Source organism: Dermacentor albipictus, chromosome 6, assembly GCF_038994185.2.
Source record: "Dermacentor albipictus isolate Rhodes 1998 colony chromosome 6, USDA_Dalb.pri_finalv2, whole genome shotgun sequence".
Classification (NCBI taxonomy): Eukaryota; Metazoa; Arthropoda; class Arachnida; order Ixodida; family Ixodidae; genus Dermacentor; species Dermacentor albipictus.
This window is the reverse complement of record NC_091826.1, coordinates 3,044,525-3,070,514: the sequence shown is the minus strand read 5'-3', so window position 1 is coordinate 3,070,514 and position 25,990 is coordinate 3,044,525. Positions and strand designations below refer to the sequence as shown.

Below are 25,990 nucleotides of genomic sequence, written 5' to 3'. Positions count from 1 at the left end.
TTTACGGAGCGTTTCAGTCGCACCCTTGGTGATATGCTCGCCATGTACATTTCATTGGAGCATACAAACAGGGACATCATTCTCCCATTTGTCACGTACACATGCAATACGGCTGCACAATGTACTACAGGATTTTCTCCATACTTTCTTCTCAACGGTCGCGATCTTTCGCATACCATTGATATGCTTTTGCCTTATACACCAGACACGTCAGAGTGTGCTCCCATTTCAGCTGTCGCCCGATACGCCGAGGAATGGTGTCAATTAGCTCGAAAGTTCACCTCCGCCGACCAACAACGACAAAAAGCCAATCGTGATGGCGACACTGCGAATCCGAACTTCGCTCTTGGCACACTTGTCTTGTTGTCCGTGCCTTCTACCATGCCTGGACTTTCGACAAAACTTCTCTCGCAGTATGATGGACCATACCGCACTGTCGAACGCACCTCTCCGGTTAACTGTGTCATAGAGCCGCTTACACTGACATCCGACAAGCGCCGCTGTGGACAGGATGTTGTTCACGTTCACCATCTGAAGCAATTCTGATCCGCTCATCTTCACATCGTAAGTCGCCAGGATGGCTACGCTTCGCACCGGGGGTAATTGTAGTGAAGAAGAAGAGCACAAGGACAAGGCCAGCCAGATCGTCTGTTCTATGCCTGCAGTGCAACCAGTGGGCCAGCCGAATCACCAGTGCTCAGCACGAGTGTGAGCCGTTCGGGCAACCAGCTGTTCCTGCTCTGCGTCACCTGCCTTCTCGGTTACGAACAGACACTACCATCTGAACTGTTCAATACACTCCATTACACCACTAATTATTGTACCTTGTTCACTGTAATACAAAAAAATCTGTCTACACGACACGAATCAGGACTTAGACATACTCCAGTTTCCAACACGGACATCTCTTTTGTGGAAGCGTTTCTACCTGAGCATGATTATGCATCTGCCGTTCCCGATTTCATAATGGTAACAGCAGCAAAACAACAGATGGGGTGATGGCTGTAAGAGGTGCCTACATACTTACGGCATCTTCACACAGACTGCACTAAGAAATTACATTCATGGCTTTTTCCGCCGCAATGTGATCCGAACAGTACAGAAGATCACTGTGAAATTAGCATCCGCGAACATGGAAGATCTACCGACCCTTCAGCCGTGGACCATCTGTCACCTCCTCCTGGACATTGGCTTCAAGAGCGAGAAACATGGAACGAACTCCTTGCTCATCGAGCGCAAGGACTTTTTGCGGCAAGAGCACAAGTAACTTTATGAGATTGCTCGGTACAGGGAAGAAGGGCATAAGATATTCTATCTTGACCAAATGTGGGTCACTGCTCAGGTCACCCAGGGGGGGGGGGGTCAGCCCCCCCAGCCCCCCGAAATTAAGCGGCATAACACACCCCGGCTATCCGCCCAAGGCATCACTCTTCCCACACATTCCTAAAGTGTCGACAAATCATTCTACTCAGTGGTGAACATTTTGCTGCCTTTTACAGCGAAAGCAGTGTATGACTAACTTCAGTAGTATTTTTCGGCCTCCGTTGACAGAAAAAATCATCATGTGGGCCGATCCTCGTGATATTGCAAAAAGGGTCCAAGATCAATGCCACATACCCCTGTGGACTCGGGAACCTACAACACGCGCTTCGGAATTTTCGAGAACGGTGTACGTATTGGGTGTTCTTAATGCCTGCATCAGCTCTGCCGCGGGTGGGCCCAGTATTGCAATATCTTCGGGATCGACCCATGTATGGGGAGTTAACGCCTGCTTCGCCTCCCCCGGGGGTCGGCCAGGTGTTGCAGTGTTGCACTATCTTGGGATTGCCCCACATATGGGGAGTGCTTAATGCGTGCTTCACCTTTGCCGCAGTTCGGCCTGGCGTTGCGGTATCTTCAGGCCGACCCGCAGCAGAGGTCAAACACATTGCTGCTTTTCGTTTGAGAGCTTTGACTGTCGTCAGCTTTCACTGCAATTCCATCTTCACAGAGTGGAATGGTTGTCAATTTTTCACTCCTTTCGGATGGTGGTAGTTATCGGTATCTCCTGGCGTGTGGAGGCCAGTTTTCTCATCGATTCCGTGCCCTCCGCGATTAACTCAAGATGAATTATTGGTCAACATCTATTGCAGCAGGCAGGGCGTAGTTTATAGTTTTAATTATGATATTTTATTTAATATATAATGCCCAACACAATATTTATGTCACCATGTATTCAATAATCTCGCGCATCTCTGTTGCTTCATTAGTTCAACCTTTGTTTAGACTGATCCAGGGGCCAGGAAAGGGATTCGGTTCATAGTCGGCTGGTCTGTATGCTCGTGAAACGAGTTATGGCTGGAGAAAACGCCAGTTACGTTTAACTTTTCCTTTTGCTTCATTATTTCCTCGAGTGACGGCTCGCCGGGATGCTGGCAGATCGTCGGAACCATATATGCATGATGTGGGTTAGATAAGGTGGAAAATAAAATATTGCAAAATAGCGTCCATCATCAAACCCAGCAATAACCATTCAACCCATAAGCAGTGACTGTCACCCGTTACCTCGTCTAGTTTTTTCCTTATTGTGCAGCACTCTTTGTGCAAAATTGGCAACTGGAAACAAGAGTCGCAAGGAGATGAGAAATTAAGCGATCTACTAAGGGAGAAAGCCAAGGCAACAGCCAAACAGGGAGGAAAAGCGAAAATTGTTGGTGATAATATTTAGGGATCAACATCCTTTTATTGAAAACGAAGCAGAGAAAACGCCGCTGCAAGTGGGGAATAATTCTGTGTGGTTTGAATGACGCTTCTACAGTATCAATCGAGCCGCCTGGCGTAGCCACTTCCCTGCTGTGCTAATGGGGGGGGGGGGGGGGGTTCTAACCTTCTGCAGTAGCCGCAGTACGTCTAGAACCACAGCATCCTGCGCTCTACATGGTTGTACGGAACTGGTGACCACGCATCGTTATGCAACTTCCCAAATAACAACTCGAGTCAGTTTTGCTACTTGGTAGAGCAGTAAACGAGGGATCCAGAAGAACTGTGATTGTCCCACAAATATACATTTCTCTATCATTCTTCCAGAGCTAATTGAAAAAAAAAAAAAAAACGCTACTATAGAAATCTTTATTTTGCACTTTCGCTTGTTAACTTGTTCTTGGCAAGGATTTTCCTGTGCATGTTTCATGCACGAATCCATTTGATGTGGTTCTTTATTTGCCAAGTAAAGAAGATGTGTGTCTCCCAGGTGTACCAGTGAGATACAGGTTATTTCTATTCTCTTTGCAGCTTTAAGCGTCTTTATGGCAGATGGTGGGCATTATTCACATGTATACTAGTAAAGTACCTTCCCCCTCATTTGCATAGAAAAGTTACCTTGGGTTGGGTTCCCCCCACCCCGAAAAAAAATCCTGCGTACGTGCCTGTCGCTGCTGGCCACAGTGAGTAAGGTCTGGGCTGTTAAGACAGTCAAGTCATCACGCGACTCGTACACGTGCGGCTTTAGAATGGGGCTCAAGTACCCATTGGGAAAAGCACAGCGGCTGATCGTGACTCATGCTGGTAGTGCGGACGAATTTGTTGATGCATGCCTGGATGTAAAAAAAAAAGGGTAAGGCGTCCACTTCTCTTGTGTTCATGTCTGCACACGTTACCCCTGTTTTGCATTATGAATCTTTGCCAACTAGCTCAGCTTTCTGTTGTTGAAGCCTGGATGTGTTCCTGTGAAAGAAAACAGGTGACTACCATAAAAAAATGGACGGCAACCATTTTGAGATGTGGTTCAGCTTGGTCTTCGATAGGCTGCCACTATGAAGCGTCATTGTCATGGCAGAAGGCAGAGATCCAAGACTGGGTGGCCTCGAAGGTGATCTCGTGCCATGCCGCCATGACCAAGAAGCAGCTGCTCGACACTGTGGCCACCGTCCAGACTAAATTTATCAAGTACTAGGTTGATGCAGCTGCTGAAAGTGCTGGCTTTGTTGTCCTCAGGTTCCCTCCATATCACAGTGGAAACCCATAGAACTCATTTGAGCACAAATTAAGAATGGTATGGCAGCAATGACCTCCACATTTAAGAGCAAGGATGTGCACAACCTTCTCCTTGCTGCACAGGAGAAAGTCATGCCAGAGAAATGGGCCAAGCCTGTGCAGTATGTGAAGAGTGTTGAAACACACTTCTGGGAAATACATGAGTTTAGTGACAAGATGGAGCCAATCACATATATTTAGTGAATTGAAGCAGTGCTCCACAAACATACCCATAGCTCGCATTGAATCAACACAGATCAGGGTACAGTCCACTGCGGTCAAATGGTGCATCCAGTCATGGCTGACAGTTTTTGCTGCCTAGAACTCTCTTATGTGCCACCATCCTCAAGTGACTGAAATGCTCCTTGTGAGGTAAAGCCCATTGTGGCCCTTTTTCTTTGCACAAGGAGGGGGGGGGGGAGGCTGAAGAACTCATTTTCTAAGAATTTAACTCCAGAGAAACCAAGCACCAGGCCAGGGGATATCTTGCACCCATTTTACCAATGGTGGTTGCCCGCCAATGTTGGGAATCGTACCCCATACTTCCTTTAGCTTGCCTTGATTGAGACACTACACCTGCTAGTGTCAACACATGCTGGCAAGCTTAAAGGGACACTAAAGGAAAATATTAAGTCAAGATAAAGTGATAGATTACTGCTCGAGCATCTCTAAGGCATCAATATTATTGCGACCAGAGCCTTAATTTGAGAAATTGAGGTAAATGCAGGACATGATTGCAGACTCCCCTGGGATATTCAGGTACTTGCCCAATGACAAAAGAACTCCTCAGTTAAATTCTGGCACTAGTGCTCAATCACTCATTGCAAAAGACATCCTTGTATTGTAGTATAAGACGTAATAAAATGCTACTTTACAGTTCCATTTCATTTTTAGAAGAAAGAACTCATTGAAATTACCCTTGACAACGACGCGAGCGGTTGAAAGGTTTCGTTTTTGCTCGTCTCTGCACTGCCCACATTTTTGCATTTCAGTAGTTTTGTTATCACGCAGTGCTGCACTGGTTTTGCTGGCTTGCAAAACTCGCACAAACCGCAGTAGCAGAGGATTCAACTTCCGTGCAATGTCGTGGGATGCCCGAACGGTCTACGCCACTTGACCAAAAAGCAGCTGCAGCGACGACTCTACCACTCTGTCTTGACTCGTTACCGCCGTCTGTCGGGTGCCATTTTACTCGCCCTTGGCAGCAAAGGGTAGTGATGGCATATGCAATGTCACCACTCCCCCGGTTGAGTGGCGGGAGGTTTGAATTTCGAAAAAGGTATTTGGACCCTTCAGATACAATTTCCTCGTAAACAAACTATCTTCTTGGTGCGAAACAAACGTTGCAAGGTTTCTGGAATGGTATCTTAACAGTTCCCGTCGACTTAGTATTTTCCTTTAGTGTCCCTTTAACAAGCATCTTAGCATACACAAGGTCCTTGTTCATCCCCTCCTCCACCTGCAAGGCAATATGAAGCACGGCCATGAGGCCTCTGCTGATCCACCTCCTGAGCCTACTTATGCATCACGAACCATGTTGGAGACTCCTGAACGCACAAATTCGCTTCACAATGTTGTCCAGAAAGTGTCGCCCACATTCGCTTCTGTAGATGCACACTGCGCCATCAGTGGTGCCTCTTCAGCCACTCTTCAGTGCTGTGAGTGATGCAACTGTTGGCGCGCACAATGTGCCTCTCTTGAGTGATGTGCGACTAGAACGACAGAAAGTTGAGCTAGTTGGTAAGGATTCATTATGCAAAAAAGAGGTGAGGCGTGCAGACAGTACACAAGAGTAGAGAAGTGGACAACACGAACGCCGACTATCAACTGAAAGGAGAGAGAGAGAGAAACAACTTTATTGAGCCGAGCTCGACATCTTCTTAGATGCCATCGATGGAAGTGGTTCCCTCTTCACGGGATCCATATGCTTCCCTAGCTGCCTGACCCCTGGAGATCAGGACGAGCTGCTCTTCCAGGGCAGTGCTAGTAGCAAGGTCTCCCATCGCTCGGTAAGGGTGGATGAGGGATGGGGTAGGGTTGTGGGGCAGGTGAGAGGTGGGCGGATTGCCTTGATGAAATCGCATACTTCAATGGCGTGCTGGAGCGAGCCCAACTGAGTTTTGCAGAAGTTACAATGCTCCTCGTACCTTTCCGGGTACCTCTTGTTTTGAAGGTAAGGGTACGGGAAGGATCCTGCCTGTATCTGCCTGTAGATCACTTGCTGTTCTCTGCTAAGCGATTTGTGAGGATCGAGGTAACGGCACCTCTCCGTCTTATAATGATTGGTAATGTCTCTATAACTAATTATGGACTGTGGCTCACCTTCCTCTACCCGATGTTCCATCTCTCGGGCGAACTGGTGAGCAAGTTCGTTGCCCTCCAGCCCAGAGTGAGCTGGTGTCCATATTAACTCAACTTTCCTTTCAGGTACGTCGCATTTACTTTTGAGAATATCTAGTGCCGCAAGAGACACCCACCCCTTTCTGTAGTTGTTATACGCCTTTTGCGAGTCGGTGACAATTCTTCCCGCCTTGGGCTGTACCCGACTGACACGTGGTGATACCATTCCTGAGCTTGCGCAGATGAGTTTTGTGTCTTCTTTCCTTTTTTCGCCTCAGTGCTCCCTTCAGTTGATAGTCGGCATTTGTGTTGTCCACTTCTCTACTCTTGTGTCCTGTCTGCACACCTCACCTCTTTTTTGCATAATGATATGCGATGTTCTGTATTACTTAGTGAAACTAGGCTACTGCAATAATCTCTGCAACCAGAGAGCTCCTCACTGAGGCACTCGCAATGTTCTTGCTGAGGACGTCAACTTAACGTCAGTCATATCCAGAAGATGGAACCATTGCCCGTAAAACTGGTAGAAGGACTGCGTCAAAAATCGTTTCTTCCTCCAGTTTTCAAAAGTGCTTTATGAATGTCCATGTCTTCTTGAACAAGAAAAGTGCTCTAGAATGTAATTGTAAAGAATTATCTTTTTTATAAAGTGTATGGCATGATATAAAAACGGCCAAAAAATGTTTCTTTTTTCAGAAACTGTAGTGTATAATCTAAAGGCGTGAAAGGGTACATTACTCGTACTTGTGTTACTTGTCACTGAAATGTCCCAAACATGTTTTTACTCAAAAAAACTATAAAGTGCTCAGTAGTTTCTGCTGTGGGCCAATAAGTGGGGAGGTCATAACTTGAGTATTTGTCAAATGTGAATTGCTTTCTTACATGTACACCAGTAGTTGAACACTACTGTTAAATACTGTGTTCTGTAAGAAAGCATTGCAAATGAATGTGAACTGCCATATGAGATGTATTGTCTCTAGGCTTTTTTTTTTCACTAATGCATGTAAATGAACTTTTTGATCTATCCAGGTCCGTTTTACATGTAAAAGTATTTGAAAGGGTACATTACTCGTACTCAAGTTACTTGTCTCTGAAATGTACAAAACATGCCTTTGCTCAGAACATTACAAAGTGTTTAGCAGGTTGTTTTGTTACCACACCTCTGGAATAGTAGTTTAAGCATCTGCCTCGTATGCGGGAGGTGTAGGGTTCTATCCCCAGTGCCACCAGGTAGTCATTGGTGATGCGATGGGTACAAGCTTTCCCCTGGCCTGGTGCTCAGCTTCTCTGGGCTGAAATGCTTGGAAAGCAGGTCTTTAACCCCTCCTTGTGTAAATAAAAGTAATGTGTGGAATGGGGTCTCTGGCCAAAGGTGCTTTTGCACCATAGTACTCAACATCATCAGGTGGTTCTGTTGTGAACCAGTCAGTGGTAAGGTGTGAGCAATTAGTCACACACTTTTGTAACGGTTTTCTCCTTTTGCAAAGCCGCACTGTTTTCAAGCGTTTCATAAAGCACAACCAAGGTTTTGGCTATATTGTAACGTAGATTGAGGACGGAGTCTTACAAAATAGATGCCTCCGTTTAATGGCGGGCCAGGAGAAGAACATGCAGCTCACGCACTTCATCTTTCATGGCGCCAACCTATGTGCGCGCCGTCCTGCGGTGCGGGAGCCCCACATCTTTGTGTCAATATGAGTGCTATTTGTCAAAGGTATAGTGCTCTTTTCCATGCATGTAGTAGTTGAGGACTACCTTTAAGACCTGTATTTCGGGAAACAAAACACTCCAAATGAATTTGAAGTGTCTTACATGATGTATTATGTATGTGCTTTTTTCAAAAACGCATGTAAGTGAACTTTTCCATTCATGCATGGCATACAATGCTTATGCAGACTTCCTTCAATAGCTTCTGTCCTCGCGCAGCTGCTTGTGAATATTTTGCTGTGGGTATAGTTTTCAGTAGCTAGCTATGTGGTCTCAGTTGTCCTGGACAAGTGGCAACTGTTGCCGCTAGGCACGCCCAGTTACAGAGTCCCTGAGGGGGCCCAGTGGGTCAGCTGTTTGTCCAGATACAAAAGTGCTAAGGGACCTGTTGCTCAAGTGCTTTTCAGTATCATATAATGAATGCTGGTTTTGCCAGTGTGTGACATGACACTGCTCAGGATGTTTTGTCTTGCTACAAGGTTGCCTAATTATTTTGCAAAGCTTACAGTGTACAGTTAGGGTTTTATTATAATTGTACCATCATAATTGATAGTAATTATAATTTCATGATTCAGCAGGACAGCAAAAAGCAGTGCTTGTTTGGCATTGGTCTCCAGCCAGTGGATGAAAGACTGAAGTCAGTATTTAGTCAATATAGTCAATAGGTAGAAGTGGGTCAACGTCAACAAATGTATTTTCTTGGCTCAAGCGCAAAGTAAGTGCAGTCATCATAGGACCAGTCTCCAATGTGTTCCATCCCCATTACAGTGGATTAAAGTATAGTGAGAAATTACATATTTTTTACACTTGTGTTTCCTCCTCTCTGAACAGTGGACATTGACAGTGGGCAGCAAGTCGATTATGCTCAGTTAGGATTTCGCCTTCCATTGCAAGACAAGAAGTACTCTAACTTCACGTGTTGTTTCAACATGAACTTGCATTTTGTATGGATCAGTGCATCCACAATCGCCTCTCCGCAGTCTGCCCCTTGAGCGATACTCAACCATAGTTCTCAGGCATGTTCTGTATATCCTCATGAACCCACCCAGTGGGCACCAACGATGAATGATCAAGTTAACACCTGACAGAGAGAGAGAGATGAAAAGCTTTTACTGTCGATGCTATGTATGTATGTATGTATGTATGTATGTATGTATGTATGTATGTATGTATGTATGTATGTATGTATGTATGTATGTATGTATGTATGTATGTATGTATGTACAGTGCTCACGGAATGAAATGGGACACGGAGCATTTAGTAGAACCCAACTTATGTGAAAAGTACGCGAGAGCACCATGTCATGTCGCTAGGAATTTGGTCACCAAAGGTGACGAGGACCCCGATGTAAGCGTACGCGCCAGAATTACGTCGATGTGACACGAACTTCAGCTGGTTGAAACGAAAGTATGCGCATTACTTAGCCCTAAATTGACGCGTTTCATTCCGTGAGCACTGTACATCTGTTCATAGGTATGTGTTCTCCTAGTCTAATGCATGCTCTTTTGTCATGCTGAAGCCACTGAGTCTTGGGTCTCTTCACTTGAGCTCAGCACTACATATTGTTTGAATGGAAAAATAAAGACAAGGTCCATCTACTAGTGTGTGTCTCAAAGATGCCTTGCCACAACACTAAGTTAGCACGAACAAGAGTGAAAAGTTGACCCAGCAATAGTGTCTCGTGGACTTCTATAGTGTAATGGTACTCTGCATAAATTGCTTATGGTACAGTGGCTGATGAATTAAATATTGGCTGCTTACACCATCCGAGTGCCCAATGCAGCTCAACCAAGCACCTACCTTAGGCATACGAACTTTGCAAATGTCTTATCACATGCAGCTCGATTTTTTAATGTGCAACAGCACAAAAATTATGTTTGCAGTACTCTGTTCATGGCATTTGCTAATCAAGGGTGCCTTCAAGGATGCCTGAATGTCTGTGCATACTATTATGTATGGCATGCTGTGTGGTGTTTAATCTCCGGAAGCTGTACATGGGCTATGAGATATGTAATGCACAGCTTCTCAGCTGCATTGCCAGTTGCAGTAACATCATGTGTGAGCTTAATATCAGGCAATGTTTGGCTAGTGCATGAATCAGACATGCGCCTAAGACATTTGAAATGAATTCTCCACCATTTAATGTTCATGGTTACTGACACCACTTGCTTGCTCTGTACTACAAGAGTGCATCACACATTTGACCTGCACAATTAAAATGATCACACAAGTATTAGGATGGTTTTGCTCAAGGCAGTACAAAGACAATTTAGGCATAAAATAATTGCACAGTGCCCTCAAATCGTCAAACACAGCTCATGACTTCTTAGTGACATTGGATAAGTGGCGAAAGCGACACGTTGGTAATGAGGGACGGCTCAGTGGAGGGCTCTGGAATAATTACTACCACCTGCAGTTCTCTGACATGCATTGACGTCACACAGTATGCAGGTGCCTTGCATTTTGCCTCTACTGAAACACAGCGACTGCAGCTGGGATTAAACTCATCCTCAGGCTCAGCAGCCGAGTAAGCCTGCAACGACAGTGCTCACCGTTGCAGAACACCCAGAAATCATGAAACCAAGCTGAAAATTACGTGCCTTTGGATAATGCTTGACAATTGCGCTATCTCAAAAGGACACCCGCAATGCCAGTGGCCAGTTCGCAAAGCACGCCGGCAAGCCAACAGCAGTTCTTGAGCGGTCCTGCCCAACCATGAAAAATTACAATAAAATGTACATTGACTTTAACACTACGAATTTTACGATGCGATGAACGCATGGGTACAATTGAATTCAGGTTGAATCCTCGAGCAATAGCACGCCTCGCTAAAAAAAGATTTCCACATGGCTGATACAACACACACAATCAATATGAAGAGACCTGGCTTTAGGGTGGAAAGTAGGGAACTGCAAGGATGTAGAAAATATTGTCTTCCTTCGGTGCAACTATTTATAGTCAAGAAGGGTTCTAGCTGGGATTATTGGTGCATATTAACTTTTGGGTGAACCGCGCGAGGACATGACAAGACGAGAAACAAAATCAAGCGCGAACTTGACAATATGTATTGTCAAGTCTCACTTCAGTTGGCAGTGAAGTCTCATGAGTAAAACGAACTCTGCAGTAAAATGAACTGTCCTGCAGACTTTTGAAGAGTGAAATGCTCATACTCCATACACTTTGTCCATGTCTTTTGCACACCTGATCGCTTACAGCGATGAAGACTTCAAGAACAGCAGACGCTCTGGAGCTATTAAGTACGACGCCAATTTGAAAAGGTCGCACAATGACAATTTTGTTTGCTTCTGTGACTGGTTGGTGGAGTAACACAGCCCCGGGCGGTCTGTGTGCCTTTGTTGCCAACTGCTGTATTTTATTAAGTTGTATCCTACTGTAGTGCCCAGCAAGCGGCAAGTGTGGAAAGCTGTGCCTCCACTCCCGTTTTGGCAGTCATTTTGGCAGACAGGTGACCATGCCCACTCGCCGTGTGCCATGGCCAGGTGTGTTCAGAAAGGAGACTAAGGGGGTCCCGGCTATTTTTTGTTTTCAGTGAAAACTTCATATCTTTGATACTGAAATAAATGATTGATTGATTGATTGATTGATTGATTGATTGATTGATTGACTGACTGACTGACTGATTGGTTGGTTGATTGATTGATTGATATTCGAATTAACACGGCAAGCTGGGCAGTATGGGAACACTGGCATGACGAGCGGCATCGGAGCCAGCTGTAGAAGAGGACGACAAACGTGCGAGCAGTGGCACTAGAGCGAGGGGCAGTATGGGAACACTGGCATGATGAGCGGCATCGGAGCCAGCTGTAGAAGAAGACAACAAACGTGTGAGCAGTGACATGAGTGCGAAGGACAGTATCGAAACACTGGCATGACGAGCGGCATCGGAGCCAGCTGTAGAAGACAACAAATGTGGGAGCAGTGCCATGAGTGCGAGGGGCAGTATGGGAACACTGACATGATGAGCGGCATCGGAGCCAGCTGTAGAAGAAATCAAACGTGGGAGCAGTGGCATGAGTGCGAGCGACAGTATCGGAACACTGGCATGACGAGTGGCATTGGAGCTAGCTGTAAAAGAGGACGACAAATGTGCGAGCAGTGGCACGAGTGCGAGGGACAGTATGGGAACATTGGCATGACGAGCGGCATTGGAGCCAGCTGTAGAAGAGGATGACAAATGTGCGAGCAGTGGCATGAGTACGAGGGACAGTACGGGATCATTGGCATGACGAGCGGCATTGGAGCCAGCTGTAGAAGAGGATGACAAATGTGCGAGCAGTGGCACGAGTGCAAGGGACAGTATGGAAACATTGGCATGACGAGCGGCATTAGAGCCAAGTGCAGAAGAAGACAACAAACGTGGGAGCAGTGGCATGAGTGCGAGCGACAGTATCGGAACACTGGCATGACGAGCAGTATTTGAGCCAGCTGTAGAAGAGGATGACAAATGTGCGAGCAGTGGCACGAGTGCAAGGGACAGTATGGGAACATTGGCATGACGAGTGGCATCAGAGCCAAGTGCAGAAGAAGACAACAAACGTGGGAGCAGTGGCATGAGTGCGAGGAACAGTATCGGAACACTGGCATGACAAGCGGCATTGGAGCCAGCTGTAGAAGAGGATGACAAATGTGCGAGCAGTGGCACGAGTGCAAGGGACAGTATGGGAACATTGGCATGACGAGCGGCATCAGAGCCAAGTGCAGAAGAAGACAACAAACGTGGGAGCAGTGGCATGAGTGCGAGGAACAGTATCGGAACACTGGCATGACGAGCGGCATTGGAGCCAGCTGTAGAAGAGGACGACAAATGTGCGAGCAGTGGCATGAGTGCAAGGGACAGTATGGGAACACTGGCATGACGAGCGGCATTGGAGCCAGCTGTAGAAGAGGACGACAAATGTGCGAGCAGTGGCATGAGTGCAAGGGACAGTATGGGAACACTGGCATGACGAGCGGCATTGGAGCCAGCTGTAGAAGAGGACGACAAATGCGTGAGCAGTGGCATGAGTGCGAGGACAGTATGGGAACATTGGCATGACGAGCGGCATTGGAGCCAGCTGTAGAAGAAGACAAGAAACGCGGGAGCACTGGCATGAGTGCAAGGGACAGTATCCGAACACTGGCATGACAAGCAGCATCGGAGCCAGCTGTAGAAAAGGACGACAACGTGCGAGCAGTGGCACAAGAGCGAGGGGCAGTATGGGAACACTGGCATGATGAGCGGCATCGGAGCCAGCTGTAGAAGAAGACGACAAACGTGCGAGCCGTGGCACGAGCGCAGTTACACCGAGGTATGGCGACGCTCAATCCAGGAACAGCCGCCTAAGAGCTCTACTTTAAAGTATTTGGCATCCCCTTTTGTAGCTGTTTTTATCTGAACTCACCCAGATGGCATTACTGCACTTTGCCACTTGCTCATCGGTCATATAAACTAGGAGCATTTCAGATAGCAGCTGTGGTTAGAGACAAGTGCCAGCAGTTTTCCTAGAGCAGCCTTTACAGCTAGCTGCGCACTCTCTCACATGCTTGCTACTTCAGCGTATACCGTAGGAGTGGGCAAGGTGGCAGCAGTACGAGCATCATGCTTACCCGCTGCCTATTTCTTACGCAGATCGCTTTCCTCGCTTGTTGCCACTTCGAATGTGCTGCGGTCATCTCTCCTGACGTCACAGCTCTCGTGCACTCGCCGCCATCATCAAGATCCCTGGGTGATTCCGCTGGCAGCTGTACGAACTGTCCTATCTCCCTTCCGGATGACTCTCTTGATCTGACCGCCACCACATGTGCCCGGAGCCCTGGCATAGCTGGCACACTGAACCGTCCACTCACAATCAAGCCCAGTCCCATGACGTCAACGATCATGCCTATATATTCCCAGCCGGATCCTTCCTTCTTCAGTGGGCAAGGTGGCAGCAGTACGAGCATCATGCTTACCCGCTGCCTATTTCTTACGCAGGTATGTTACTTTCAGAATGCCCGCTGCATTCGCTCTGATGACCGATTCTTACTGCTGCTCCCTTGCCCACACCACTCTCGCAGATGCTTTGCTTATATTTCTTTGTACTCGCAGCTCGCTGTTTGTATTAGTAGATTGTTACAGAGTGGTGACATTGAAAGCAATCCTGGTCCTCGCTCCCAAAAAAATCCGAGCCTTTCGCAAGGTTTTGACGATCAACCATCGGTGTCTGAAATGCTCGCTGAGCTTTTGCACGGGCAGAAAAGATTAGCTGAGGATATCGCCGAAATTAAGAACTTTCAACAATCTGTTAATACACGTTTTGAGACTATCGAATCGCGTCTGGCCGCTCTGGAGTCCTCGTCACATAAGCCTGCCGTCCCAAGCGACAGCCTTAACAGTGAACTCGCACGTCTAACAAACGAAATTCACAACCTTTCAACTAAAAATGATGAATTAGAAAACCGTGCTCGAAGGAACAATTTAATCTTACATGGTCTGCCAGAATCCTCCGATGAAGGTAATGAACGCCTGTCCTCAGACATTGCGAAATGGTTTGAGGATAAACTTAATATGAGCTGTCCTCAAATAGAAAGATGCCATCGTCTTGGAAGGCGTTCACGTGACCGTCCGCGACCCGTGATTATGAAACTTCTGGACTATCGGGAGAAAGTTTCTGTATTAAAAAGTGGTCACAGGCTAAAGGAAACCGATTACCGTATTTCGGAATATTTTTCACTACGTGTCCGGAATACCTGCAAGAAACTTTGGGAAGCGTCTGAGAGTTTTAGGAACAACGGGTGCACGGTCCGCATACGGTTTGACCATATATTTATTGATAAAGTTCGCTATAACTGGAACAGCGCTTCTAATACATTAGAGAAAGTACATCGTAATACAGCACTAAATAGCGTTGCACCTGCCTCTCCGCCTTGACTCCTTCGTCGCAAAACCAATGACCTCCGTGTATTAAATATTAACGCAAGAAGCCTTGTCAATAAATTTTCCGACTTCATCTGTCTAGTAACTGCTCATTCCCCCCATATTATAGGCATTACGGAAACATGGCTACATGACGGCATATTCGACTCCGAAGTTGCGTTAAGTGAATACACATTGGTAAGAGCTGACAGACCAAATGGTAGAGGTGGCGGTGTCGCCCTCTATATACAGTCCCACCTGAAGTTTTCAGTCCTTGAAACCCCATGTGAAATTGAATTGCTTTTGTGCAAGATTCATTTGGAAAGATCATCCGCGCTGATTGGAGTGTTTTACCGGCCTCCTGGCTCTTGTGGTGATCAGTTCACTTTTCTTAGCAACATTCTGCATAATTTGAAATCATCAAATATAATACTTATGGGAGATTTTAATGCACCAGGCATTCACTGGCCCTCTCTCACCATTACCAGCGGCGACGTGTCACTCTCAAGAAAATTACTGCGCCTTTCCCTATCACTCGGTCTTAGACAGATTGTCCACGAGAACACCAGGGAAACGGCTGTCCTAGATTTAGTTTTTCTTGGCTCAAGTCTTTTCGAGGGTGCCTTCCAGTGCTGCGTTACTGACGGGATTTCTGACCACAAAGCCGTACTGTTCTCGGTTTGCTGTATTGTTCCCAAACCGCGGATTGAGTACTGCACTTTTCGTGATTTTAGCCGCGCCGATGATGCTGCAATTACCGACACACTTAGCGAGTCGTTTGAAAACTTTCATGAATTATCTTTGAACAATGATATCAATGTTGCCGTACGGTTTTTTGAGAATATTGTTGAAACCTGTATTAACCAATTTGTTCCCCTGAAAACAAAAAAGAAAAATATAAATTCACCGTGGATGACAAGAGGACTACTGCATTTATCTCGTCGTGTTTCGCGATTGCGCAAATCTAAAAGAAATGGTAATCCTGACAAAATTACTGAGTTCAATGATGCCAAGAAGGAACTGCGCCAGAAACTAACATCTGCCAAGGATTTCTACTATGCTGTTACTTTGCCAAAATTTATGAAAACAAACCCTCGTATGTTCTGGAAATCGATAAAGCCAAGTAACAGCACAACTAACAGTTTAGTTGTTCAGGACGTGGCAGTTTCAGATTCACTCGCGATTGCTTCCGCTTTTAATACGTATTTTCATTCCGTGTTCACACAGGATAACTCTTCACTTCCACCTTTTAGCTGTGACTCATACCCTCCTATTGAAGACATCGTCGTATCTAGCTCAGGTGTTCTGAACATGATCCTCCATTTAGATACTAAAAAGAGCTGCGGCCCAGATGACATACCCAATTCTTTCCTCGTTCGCTACTCCCTTTGGACAAGCAGATACCTCTCCGTTATCTTCCGTAAATCATTATCAACCTCCACTGTTCCCCAATCCTGGAAGCTTGCTACGGTCATTCCGATATACAAATCCGGTAACGCTCAACTTCTGCAGAACTACAGACCCATTTCATTAACTGCCCACTCATGCAAGCTACTCGAACATATAATTTTTAAACACATCACGGAATTTCTTGAAAGCCATAATATCCTATCCAATTACCAACATGGTTTCCGTCGCGGATATAGCACCACTACCCAACTGATCGAATTCACGCACAATATTTGTCAGTCATTAGATTTAGGCGGACAGATTGATGGCATTTTTGTTGACTTATCCAAAGCTTTCGACACCGTCCCACACCCAAAACTCCTCTACAAGCTTAACTCCATTCTAAATAACCCTTCTCTGGTTGGTTGGATACATAGCTTCCTAACCCACCGTTTTCAGTCTGTGCAATTTAACGGCTCTATTTCCTCTCCTGTTAGTGTTTCATCCGGCGTCCCACAAGGTTCCGTTTTAGGCCTGCTTCTTTTCTTATTATATATTAATGACTTGCCGCATTGCGTGTCCGTTAGTATTCGTCTTTACGCTGATGATTGCGTCCTCTATCATAGTATTAACACACCAATGGATCATGATTTACTTAATGACTCCTTTGCAAAATTTTGTAGGTGGTGCAAGGAATGGCAAATGAACATTAATTTCTCTAAAACTGTTTCCATGTCCTTCTCCAGACGCCCATCTCCATCACTTTTCACGTACACTTTCCATGGTCAAGATTTAAAAAGAGTAACCGAATTTAAATACCTTGGTCTTCATTTCTCCCATGACATGTCATGGTCGAAACACATTGACATCACATGTAACAAAGCTTTTAGACGTCTCGGTTACCTCCATCGTTCACTGCGTAAGGCTCCAAAGGATACCAAACTGATGACGTATAAAACACTTATCCGACCTATTCTTGATTATGGCTGCATCATATGGAATCCTCATAAGAAATCCGATATTAAAAAGATAGAATCAGTCCAAAAGAAATCTGTGCGCTTCATTTTTCGCAACTATAGCCGAGATTTTTCCCCTTCTTCGCATTATACAGCTACAGGTCTTACAGTTCTTTCATCTCGCCGCCGCTTAGAATGCATGAAATTTTTACACACGCTTATTCATTCTGAGCGCCTTGATACACTAAATAATTATTTGAACTTTAGTCCACCTTCTATCACTAGGAGTTCTCATAATCTCAACCTTATCCCTTTCTTTTGCCGAACGGAGATGTTCAAGCACAGCTTCTTTCCACTGGCCATTGAACTCTGGAATGCACTGCCTGGAAGCATCCGCTCTTTACCTATGCAAGAATTTTTGAAAGCAATTACATATACTTGATATTCATATTTATTTTTGGGCCTGTATCTCGTTTTCTTGCTTTCCTTTTTTTTCTACCCACTCCTGCAATAGCCTCACCGAGGCTGCAGTATGTATAAATAAATAAATAAATAAATAAAATAAATAAATAAATAAAAATATGGACATATATAGGAGCCCTGAAAACCCAAGCTCAACTCATTTTGTGGCGCAAAAGAGGCAAAAACGACACGTCAGCAATTTTTCTTTACTACTACAACAACGAGTTCAAAATGCAATATGAATGTAATTTCGATTTTGTTATTAGAACTACACAGCCGATAGGGATGACTATACAGGGTCATAGCACTTGTCCGTGTTCCTTACTATGAATACGCGCATACGCAAATACTCTTGAATATGCGCAATCCATTTATTTCGTCACAGTATGAACCAACTCGCCCAACAAGTTTTATATAGGGTTATAAAGGTAGGCTCAATTTTTCCATTTAATATAACATACTGCAAGATGCTTTTGCACTATTAGACTTCTCAGTACTTTAAAGGTACCCTAAAATTTTAGGGAAATTTTTAATGCAATATTGGCATTTTCGAGTTGTTATGAAATAAATACATGTAGCTGCAAATATTCTGCGGAAACTTACAAGAAACTATTTCAAGTTTTATCAGAAAATGTTTAAGCTTCATCACACTAGCTAAAGTGGCCCCACATAGCCACTGATCTCAGGGTCAGTGAAAGGCGCTTTCTTAAAAAGTGGTTTGGCAATTTTTTACAAAAATACTGTGGGCAACATAAGTCTATAAGCTTCCTTGGGCCAGTAGTTCTGATAGCTTAAATTTACCCCAATAAATGTTTGACGATGTACAATGTTTTAGTTTTGGAACAATAGGTCTTCAAACTTATAAAATCTCCAAGTCACAAAAATGCTATTCTCCACCTTTAGTGCACCCCATATCCCTGCATTTGTCTGTGGCTAAACGGGTAGAGCATCAGGCCGCTGTGTTGAATGTTATCGCCACCAGACACTAGCTTTTTCTTTAAAGATAAAGCCCAAAACAAGACGAGACAGGAATGTACCGAAAAATACCTTGTATGAGGGGAAAAAAAACAACAACTTTAACACATCAATATGAAGCCTCGTTTGTATGGGCAAAGAATGTGATCTTGTTTGAGGATAGTGGTGCTCAGATATGTTTTGTGTGCTCCACGCACAGCGGCTGCTTTTTGTCTATGTTATGAACATTGTTACTTAGATAACACTCGTTGAAGCTTGTCTTGTACGCGCACATCTTTGTTTGTCCATTTTTGGCGATAAACCATGTTCCATGTCACTAGAAACGCTTTCCCGTTTCTTTGAGTAGGTTCTCATTCTAATGACTAAACCCATCGTTGCAAGTCACGGATGCACTGCCCCACAAGTCTTGCAGAAAAAATGTTTTTAAAAATTCGGACGAGTTCATTTTTGAACTAAATTATGTGGCAATAGAGGCTGGCGAATGCTACACAAATAGTAAAAGTAATCATAAAGCGGTATGGAGGTATCGTGTGGTATAGGCCCCAGTAGCACAAACAGCATGGCCCCAGAGTTTCTTTGTCACTTTGAATGCCCTTAGAGATGTTTGACACTTTTTCTGGCGGCCTCAGTTCGATGAGTGCTTTGCCATCAGTGCAGCATTTTTCACGACGAATCCACATCATGTTGCCGTAGAATACTGTTGCTGTGAATACTGCTGCGAGCGCATTGAGTGGGCACGGGACCATCACTGTCAACATGTCTCACACTCTGCGCTTTTGCGCATTACAGGTGTTCCTGCCGCTTTTCCTGCTGTCAACCACAGCCTTGCCTCCTGGTGAAACCGAATGCCCTTCCAGCCCGATACCATTGACGCTGCTCTGCTACCAACCGCACTACCCCTACTGTACTGCTTCGCTCGTCATCTCCGCCTTCTGCGCATCATCCAAGTCTACGATGACGTCACCAACCACAGTCGATATAAGAAGGCGCCAGTGCGACAGTTTCTTCAGTGGGCGCGGGACCATCACTGTCAACATGTCTCACACTCCGCGCTTTTGCGCATTACAGGTGTTCCTGCCGCTTTTCCTGCTGTCAACCACAGCCTTGCCTCCTGGTGAAACCGAATGCCCTTCCAGCCCGATACCATTGACGCTGCTCTGCTATCAACCGCACTACCCCTACTGTACTGCTCCGCTCGTCATCTCCGCCTTCTGCGCATCATCCAAGTCTACGATGACGTCACCAAGCACAGTCGATATAAGAAGGCGCCAGTGCGACAGTTTCTTCAGTGGGCGCGGGACCATCACTGTCAACATGTCTCACACTCCGCGCTTTTGCGCATTACAGGTGTTCCTGCCGCTTTTCCTGCTGTCAACCACAGCCTTGCCTCCTGGTGAAACCGAATGCCCTTCCAGCCCGATACCATTGACGCCGCTCTGCTATCAACCGCACTACCCCTACTGTACTGCTCCGCTCATCATCTCCGCCTTCTGCGCATCATCCAAGTCTACGATGACGTCACCAACCACAGTCGATATAAGAAGGCGCCAGTGCGACAGTTTCTTCAGTGGGCACGGGACCATCACTGTCAACATGTCTCACACTCCGCGCTTTTGCGCATTACAGATATGTAACGTTTTTTCCATGTATGCCAGAAGGAGCGACGACCGTTTCCTATTATTGTTCCCGCGCCCACGAGTGCTCCGTGATATTGCTGTTGATTGTTTTTCAATGGGTGTTTTATTACTATGCTCTGGAGATATTGAGTCCAACCCAGGACCCCTGACTCATTCTCAGTCCTTGGCTGAACTGCAGTCCTTGCCTGACGAGCCAGGCAAACAGATGAAAGTCATATTTCATATTCTAAAAGATCTTCAGGCTCGATCCGTGCAAGCAGCAAAAAGCCAGTCCGATATGGTCACTGACATTAAAGCCATCAAAGCCAGTCAAAAAAATATCGAAATCAAAAATTGGCGCCATCGAAAAAAGACTAGATGACCTAGAAGATAAAACAGACTCACTTGACCAAATTGATCACGAAACAGCCACCATCCAGACCTCGGTACAGTCGCTGTCAATCAATTCTGCTTCTTTGCAATCACGGCAGACCGAACTTGGAGATCAATCATGACGCTGCAACCTCATTTTTTATGGATTAGATGACCACCGGGAATCGTGGGCTGAGTCGGAAGAAAAAATTTAAGTAGTTTTGGCTGACGCACTTGACATCATTCCGGATACAGCCATTGAACGCGCTCATCGCCTAGGTCAATATTCGCCAGGTAAACAACGTCCGATCATTGTCAAATTTACTAACTTTAAGATAAAAGAGACAGTCCTCTCTGCCCGGAAAAAGCTGAAGGACAAAAACGTCACAGTTAATGAAGATTACTCACCTGCTACACGTCACGCTCGAAAGAAATTAACCGAGTTTGCCAAAAGTGCATCTGACGGAGGTCCGTATCAGCTCTGATATAACAAATTACTAATGAATAAGAAATACTACATGTACGATCCCGAATCTAATTGCGTTAACGAGCATACGAAGCAACCGCCATCACATGATAGTCATCCTACTAACTCTGTTAAACAGCACGCGCAGAAACCGCCCTCAGCTGATAATCCCGCCAGTTCGGCTCACGGCAGTCCGTAGGGACGCGCGAGGGGATGTGGACGCTGTTTTTCGCAGATATCCGTTCTTTTTACTAACATCCGCAGTATCATCAGCAAACGTGACTGCCTTAACTCCGCCATCGACACCTGCAGCGCTGATATCATAGTATTAACTGAAACCTGGTTGCGTCCTGAAATTCGAGACCACGAACTTTTTCTTATTGCAAATAATTTCTCTATCTATCGCTGTGATCGCATTGGGCGACAAGGAGGAAGCGTACTGCTCGCTATCACGAAAAATTTCCCTTCACAGTGCATCCACGTCAACACCCCTTTAGAAACTGTCTGGGCATGCGTCGCCCTAAATCATAAGAAAGTTATTATTGGGGTCTGTTATCGGCCCCCTACCTATACACAGAACTTCGTAAATGAATTACACGATGTTAACAACATCGTTTCATCCCGTTACCCAAACTGCCCATTACTTTTGCTTGGTGATTTTAATATGCCAAACATAAGCTGGTCTAACACTGTCCCCACGATACACCCACCTTCCACGTTAGCTAAAGAATTTTTAGAAATGTGCTCCGTTTTTTCTCTCGAACAGCTTGTAACTGAACCGACTATAACCACAGACTCTGCTGCTAATACCCTTGACCTTGTTCTCGCTTCACAGCCCGACCTAGTTTCCAACATCACTCACGTTCCAGGAATGAGCGACCACTCTTTACTCTTTTTTCACTTAAATCTCGCACAACCTAAACATACCAAAAGGACTGTAACCATCCGTAATTACAACAAAGCAGACTTTGACGCCATTAATAGAGAATTATGTTCATTCCTTGATGTTTTCCTCCAGGATTTCGACAGCCGTACAGTAGAAACTAACTGGGCAATCTTCGCAGAAAAAGTTACTTACCTAACCAACAAGTACATTCCTATTCGCATCGTAACTAGCAAGTCAGACGCTCCCTGGTATAATGTTCATATAAGACGGTTATCAAATAAAAAGGGTCGATTGTACAGGTCAGCAAAGTTTTCCTCGAGTGAAGTTGGAGTGCCTACCGATTGGCTTCAAGCGAATATGTGTCAGCGCTAAGAGACGCCAGAAACAATTTTTTATGTCACACGCTGCCGTCCATGTTAACAAATGATACCAAGAAATTCTGGCGCGTTATTAATCAAAAAGATGATGACACCATAACTCTTGTAGATAACTCTGGGAATGCCATACCCTGTGACCATATCGCATCCGTTCTCAATCAAACATTTATCCAAAACTTTTCTGTAACCGTAATGTTTCCCCACCCACTGCACCTTGTTATGATTACGAGGCTATGTTTCCAATTACAATTGAACCCTGTGGCATCAAAACCGTGATTAAATCGTTGCGTCTCTCCTCTGCTCCTGGCCATGACCTAATTTCCGTGAAATTTTTGCACAGCACTGTTGTTTATTCATCGATTTTACTAGCAAAGCTTTTTCAACAGTCGCTTGACACAGGATACCTGCCCATTGGTTGGAAAGTCGGTAAGGTGATTCCACTTTATAAATCAGGTGACAAGCATTCTCCTCTCAATTATTGGCCTATTTCACTAACCAGTATCCCATGCAAAATATTAGAACATATCCTATATTCACAGCTTGCTAACTTTCTTGAGTCAAATTCATTTTTTTCAAGTTCACAGCATGGTTTTCGGAAAACATATTCTTGTGAAACGCAGCTGGCTTCCTTCATACATAAGCTACACCTAATTCTTGATACTCGTTCAATGGCGGAATGCATTTTCCTAGACTACTCCAAAGCTTTCGATAAAGTGTCTCACAAACTGCTACTTCACAAACTACAGCTCATGAACATTGACCCCAAACTTCTTGCTTGGATTGAGTGTTTCCTTAAAAACCGTTCACAATACGTGTCAGCTAATAATCTTAACTTTCACTCAAACCCTGTCCATTCCGGCGTCCCACAAGGCTCCGTCCTCGGGCCTCTTCTTTTTCTAATCTACATGAACGACTTGCCTTCTACTGTTTCCTCTCATATCCATTTATTTGCTGATGACTGTGTAATCTTCAGAGAAATAACAAGCAGTGACGATGTAACCGCTCTTCAGACTGACCTGAACACTATTTCATTGTGGTATAAAACATGGCTAATGGAACTTAACATCACAAAATGTAAATCTCTTCGTGTATCAAGAACTTGCAACAGTATCCCCACTTATTCCTTAGATCATGTCCTCTTAGAATCGGTAGGCTCATACAAGTACCTTGGTGTACACATCACTTCCACTCTCACTTGGTCTGCACATATCACATACATAATTAACCATGCTAATCGTATGCTTGGTTACATCCGCCGCAACTTTTCTAAAGCGCCCTCATCCCTCAAACTGCTGTTGTACAAAACGTTAATACGTCCGAAACTAGAGTACGCCGCATCCATCTGGGACCTTCATCATGAAAACCTAATACATTCACTAGAAATGGTCCAAAATAACTCGGTTCGCTTCATTCTTTCCAACTATAACAGGACCGCTAGCATATCTTCAATGAAATCAAGCCTTAATCTACCATCCCTAGCCTCACGTCGCAAAGCGTTTCGTATCTGTCTGTTCCATAAGATGTTTCATCATCCACACCTGCGTAGCGAATTAATCCCTCCCCCACGTCACCTATCATCTCGATTAGATCATGCCTACAAGGTCGGTGTCCCATTTTGTAGAACTAACGCTTTCTTCCAGTCATTTATACCTCGTACAGCAGCAGAGTAAAATCACCTTCCCGCACTGACAGCCACCATCAAAGATTACCAGCTTTTCAAGAACGCCTTAGCTAACATTGTATAAGTAGACACACTTGTTAACTTTTATTGCAATACTTCTCTTCCTTGTATCACATTTCCTATTTTTTCTTGTTTTGTATGCCTGTAACCACTCCCCTCTCCAATGCCAATGGCCCTGAGGGTACACGAAATAAATAAATAAATAAACTAGGTGCCGCTCAGGAACTCAGAAAATTTTAGCACATCGTGCAGAAATTCTTGTGTAGAAACTCCACATTGAAACTGAAACTTTTTATAGTTTCTCTAGCCCTGAATGTAATCGAGAATGATGGCTGAGGGTGCGTTTGGGAGCCTAGACAAAATTTATAGAAGCATTCCTACGAGGTGGTGTGTTTGTGCGCGTAAATTGGCATTGCAGTCGTCAGAAGGCGCGAGCGATGAAGAGCGAAAAGTGCCAGAATTGTTCATGTGTACTATGCTTGCTTGCGTTTGCGCATTTGTATGCTTAAGTAAGTGGTTCCACGTCACGCTCACCAACGATGGCTCCTTCATAGTAACATAAGATAATCTTGGAGGTCAAACTACCATCTATGAGTGTCTGAATTGTTTCAAGGTGAGAGCTGCCACGAACGAAGGAGAGCGTAGCTTGCTGCCTGAAGCCATGCCAGTCCAATCACTAGCGTGACATTACCACAGCGACAGGTCTGCGTTGGTGGCTCAAGGCCACTGAATGACATAGACATGCTGCCAAGGTGAGATAACAGGACTCATTTCCCATAAAAAGTCACTAAGCGTCTGGCATAGAAATCGCTTATGCAGTGAGCTGCAGCCAGGTCCCATGGACAAGTCGTGAGATGCCCAAGCACCAGGCGTCTGGCGCAGATGACAGGATCTCAACATCAGTGTAACGGCTTGCAACGGTCAGTGGCCTGCGCGGAAATCAATGTCGTGCTACGGCCCTGGGCTGAAACAAGCAGGGACGCAGTACATTACGCTTCGTCACATGAAAAATCACCAGAGGCTGGCATTGGCAAATTAGCAGGCAGGTGTAGTCATCCCTTTAGGAGTTTCCCTCATTAAATTTTAATGCGTCTTTGTCACGACTGATGCCTGGGTCGTGGTTCAAAATTTGCCCTGGTTTATCTGTGTACGCAGCTTCACATTCTTCCACAGTAATGGGAACCAACTCATGGCCCTCCCCCCAGCAGATACGGCAGATACGGTTGGTGGAATGGTCGAAGGGATAATTTTAAATGTCTAATCGGTGTTAATCAGAAAAATTTTTTTTGGAAAGCGGTTCAGGCGAGGGACAAGCTGTCACCCGTTATCCATGTGCAAGGTCATGATGGAAGCCAACTCGGGGTCGTGAGCGTCGGCATTGCTGTTCGTGATCCAGGCGGGGTCAAACGCCAGCTCAGCCACCAAGTCTTCCTGGCCTCCGGCTGCTTCCCTGTAAAATGCAACAAAGGCATGTGAACTAAAGATCATTAGCTGTGTCATTTAGCAGCAAGGTGTCATAATTTGACAACAAACACAACAGCATCATCCTAATGCTGACTGGATGAAAGGTTATTAGACAGATATGACAGAGCTGTGTCCCATTCTGCTGATGTTGACATAGTTTCAGTGCCATGTCTTATGTCCATGCTACTTAGGAAGAAGATTTAGCTCGGTGCTAATTTTGATTTTCCAGTTCGAGTACATGTGACACATAGAAATACTCTAATGAGACAACCAGTGGACTAATTTGACTGAAATTTTTTGAAAGAGAGAAAGTAAAATTCTAGCAACTGCAGAAAGCCAAATTTTAATTTAGACCTATGACCTTTGACAAAATTTGCAGAAATTTGCTATGT

At 45.1% G+C, this 25,990-nt stretch overlaps 3 protein-coding genes across 10 annotated transcripts in view; 2 read left to right on the top strand and 1 right to left on the bottom strand.

Annotated features, from left to right (window-relative positions):
- LOC135917044 (uncharacterized) overlaps nucleotides 1-25,990 on the bottom strand; it is a 153,722-nt gene that overhangs the window by 81,974 nt on the left and 45,758 nt on the right. For all 4 annotated transcript variants that reach the window (XR_011515001.1, XM_065450538.2, XM_070539811.1 and 1 more), the window contains exon 3: nucleotides 25,456-25,584. Coding sequence is in view for 3 of the 4 variants with exons in the window: in XM_065450538.2 (XP_065306610.2) it covers nucleotides 25,456-25,584 (129 nt within the window). In the remaining variant the exon portion in view is untranslated. The remainder of the gene's footprint in view (nucleotides 1-25,455; nucleotides 25,585-25,990) is intronic.
- LOC135917043 (G/T mismatch-specific thymine DNA glycosylase-like) overlaps nucleotides 1-25,990 on the top strand; it is a 436,020-nt gene that overhangs the window by 364,770 nt on the left and 45,260 nt on the right. Inside the window, exon 13 of one of the 5 annotated variants that reach the window (XR_011515000.1) lies at nucleotides 13,689-14,033. The exons of the other annotated variants lie outside the window; for them this stretch is intronic. The gene's annotated coding sequence lies outside the window, so the exon portion shown is untranslated. The remainder of the gene's footprint in view (nucleotides 1-13,688; nucleotides 14,034-25,990) is intronic. 5 annotated transcript variants of the gene reach the window in all.
- On the top strand, nucleotides 4,042-15,109 carry LOC139061399 (uncharacterized). The gene is made up of 4 exons (XM_070541394.1): nucleotides 4,042-4,133; nucleotides 5,948-6,059; nucleotides 13,689-14,033; nucleotides 14,148-15,109. Exons 1-4 carry the CDS (start codon nucleotides 4,042-4,044, stop codon nucleotides 14,967-14,969), a joined length of 1,371 nt encoding a protein of 456 aa, XP_070397495.1. The 3' UTR covers nucleotides 14,970-15,109.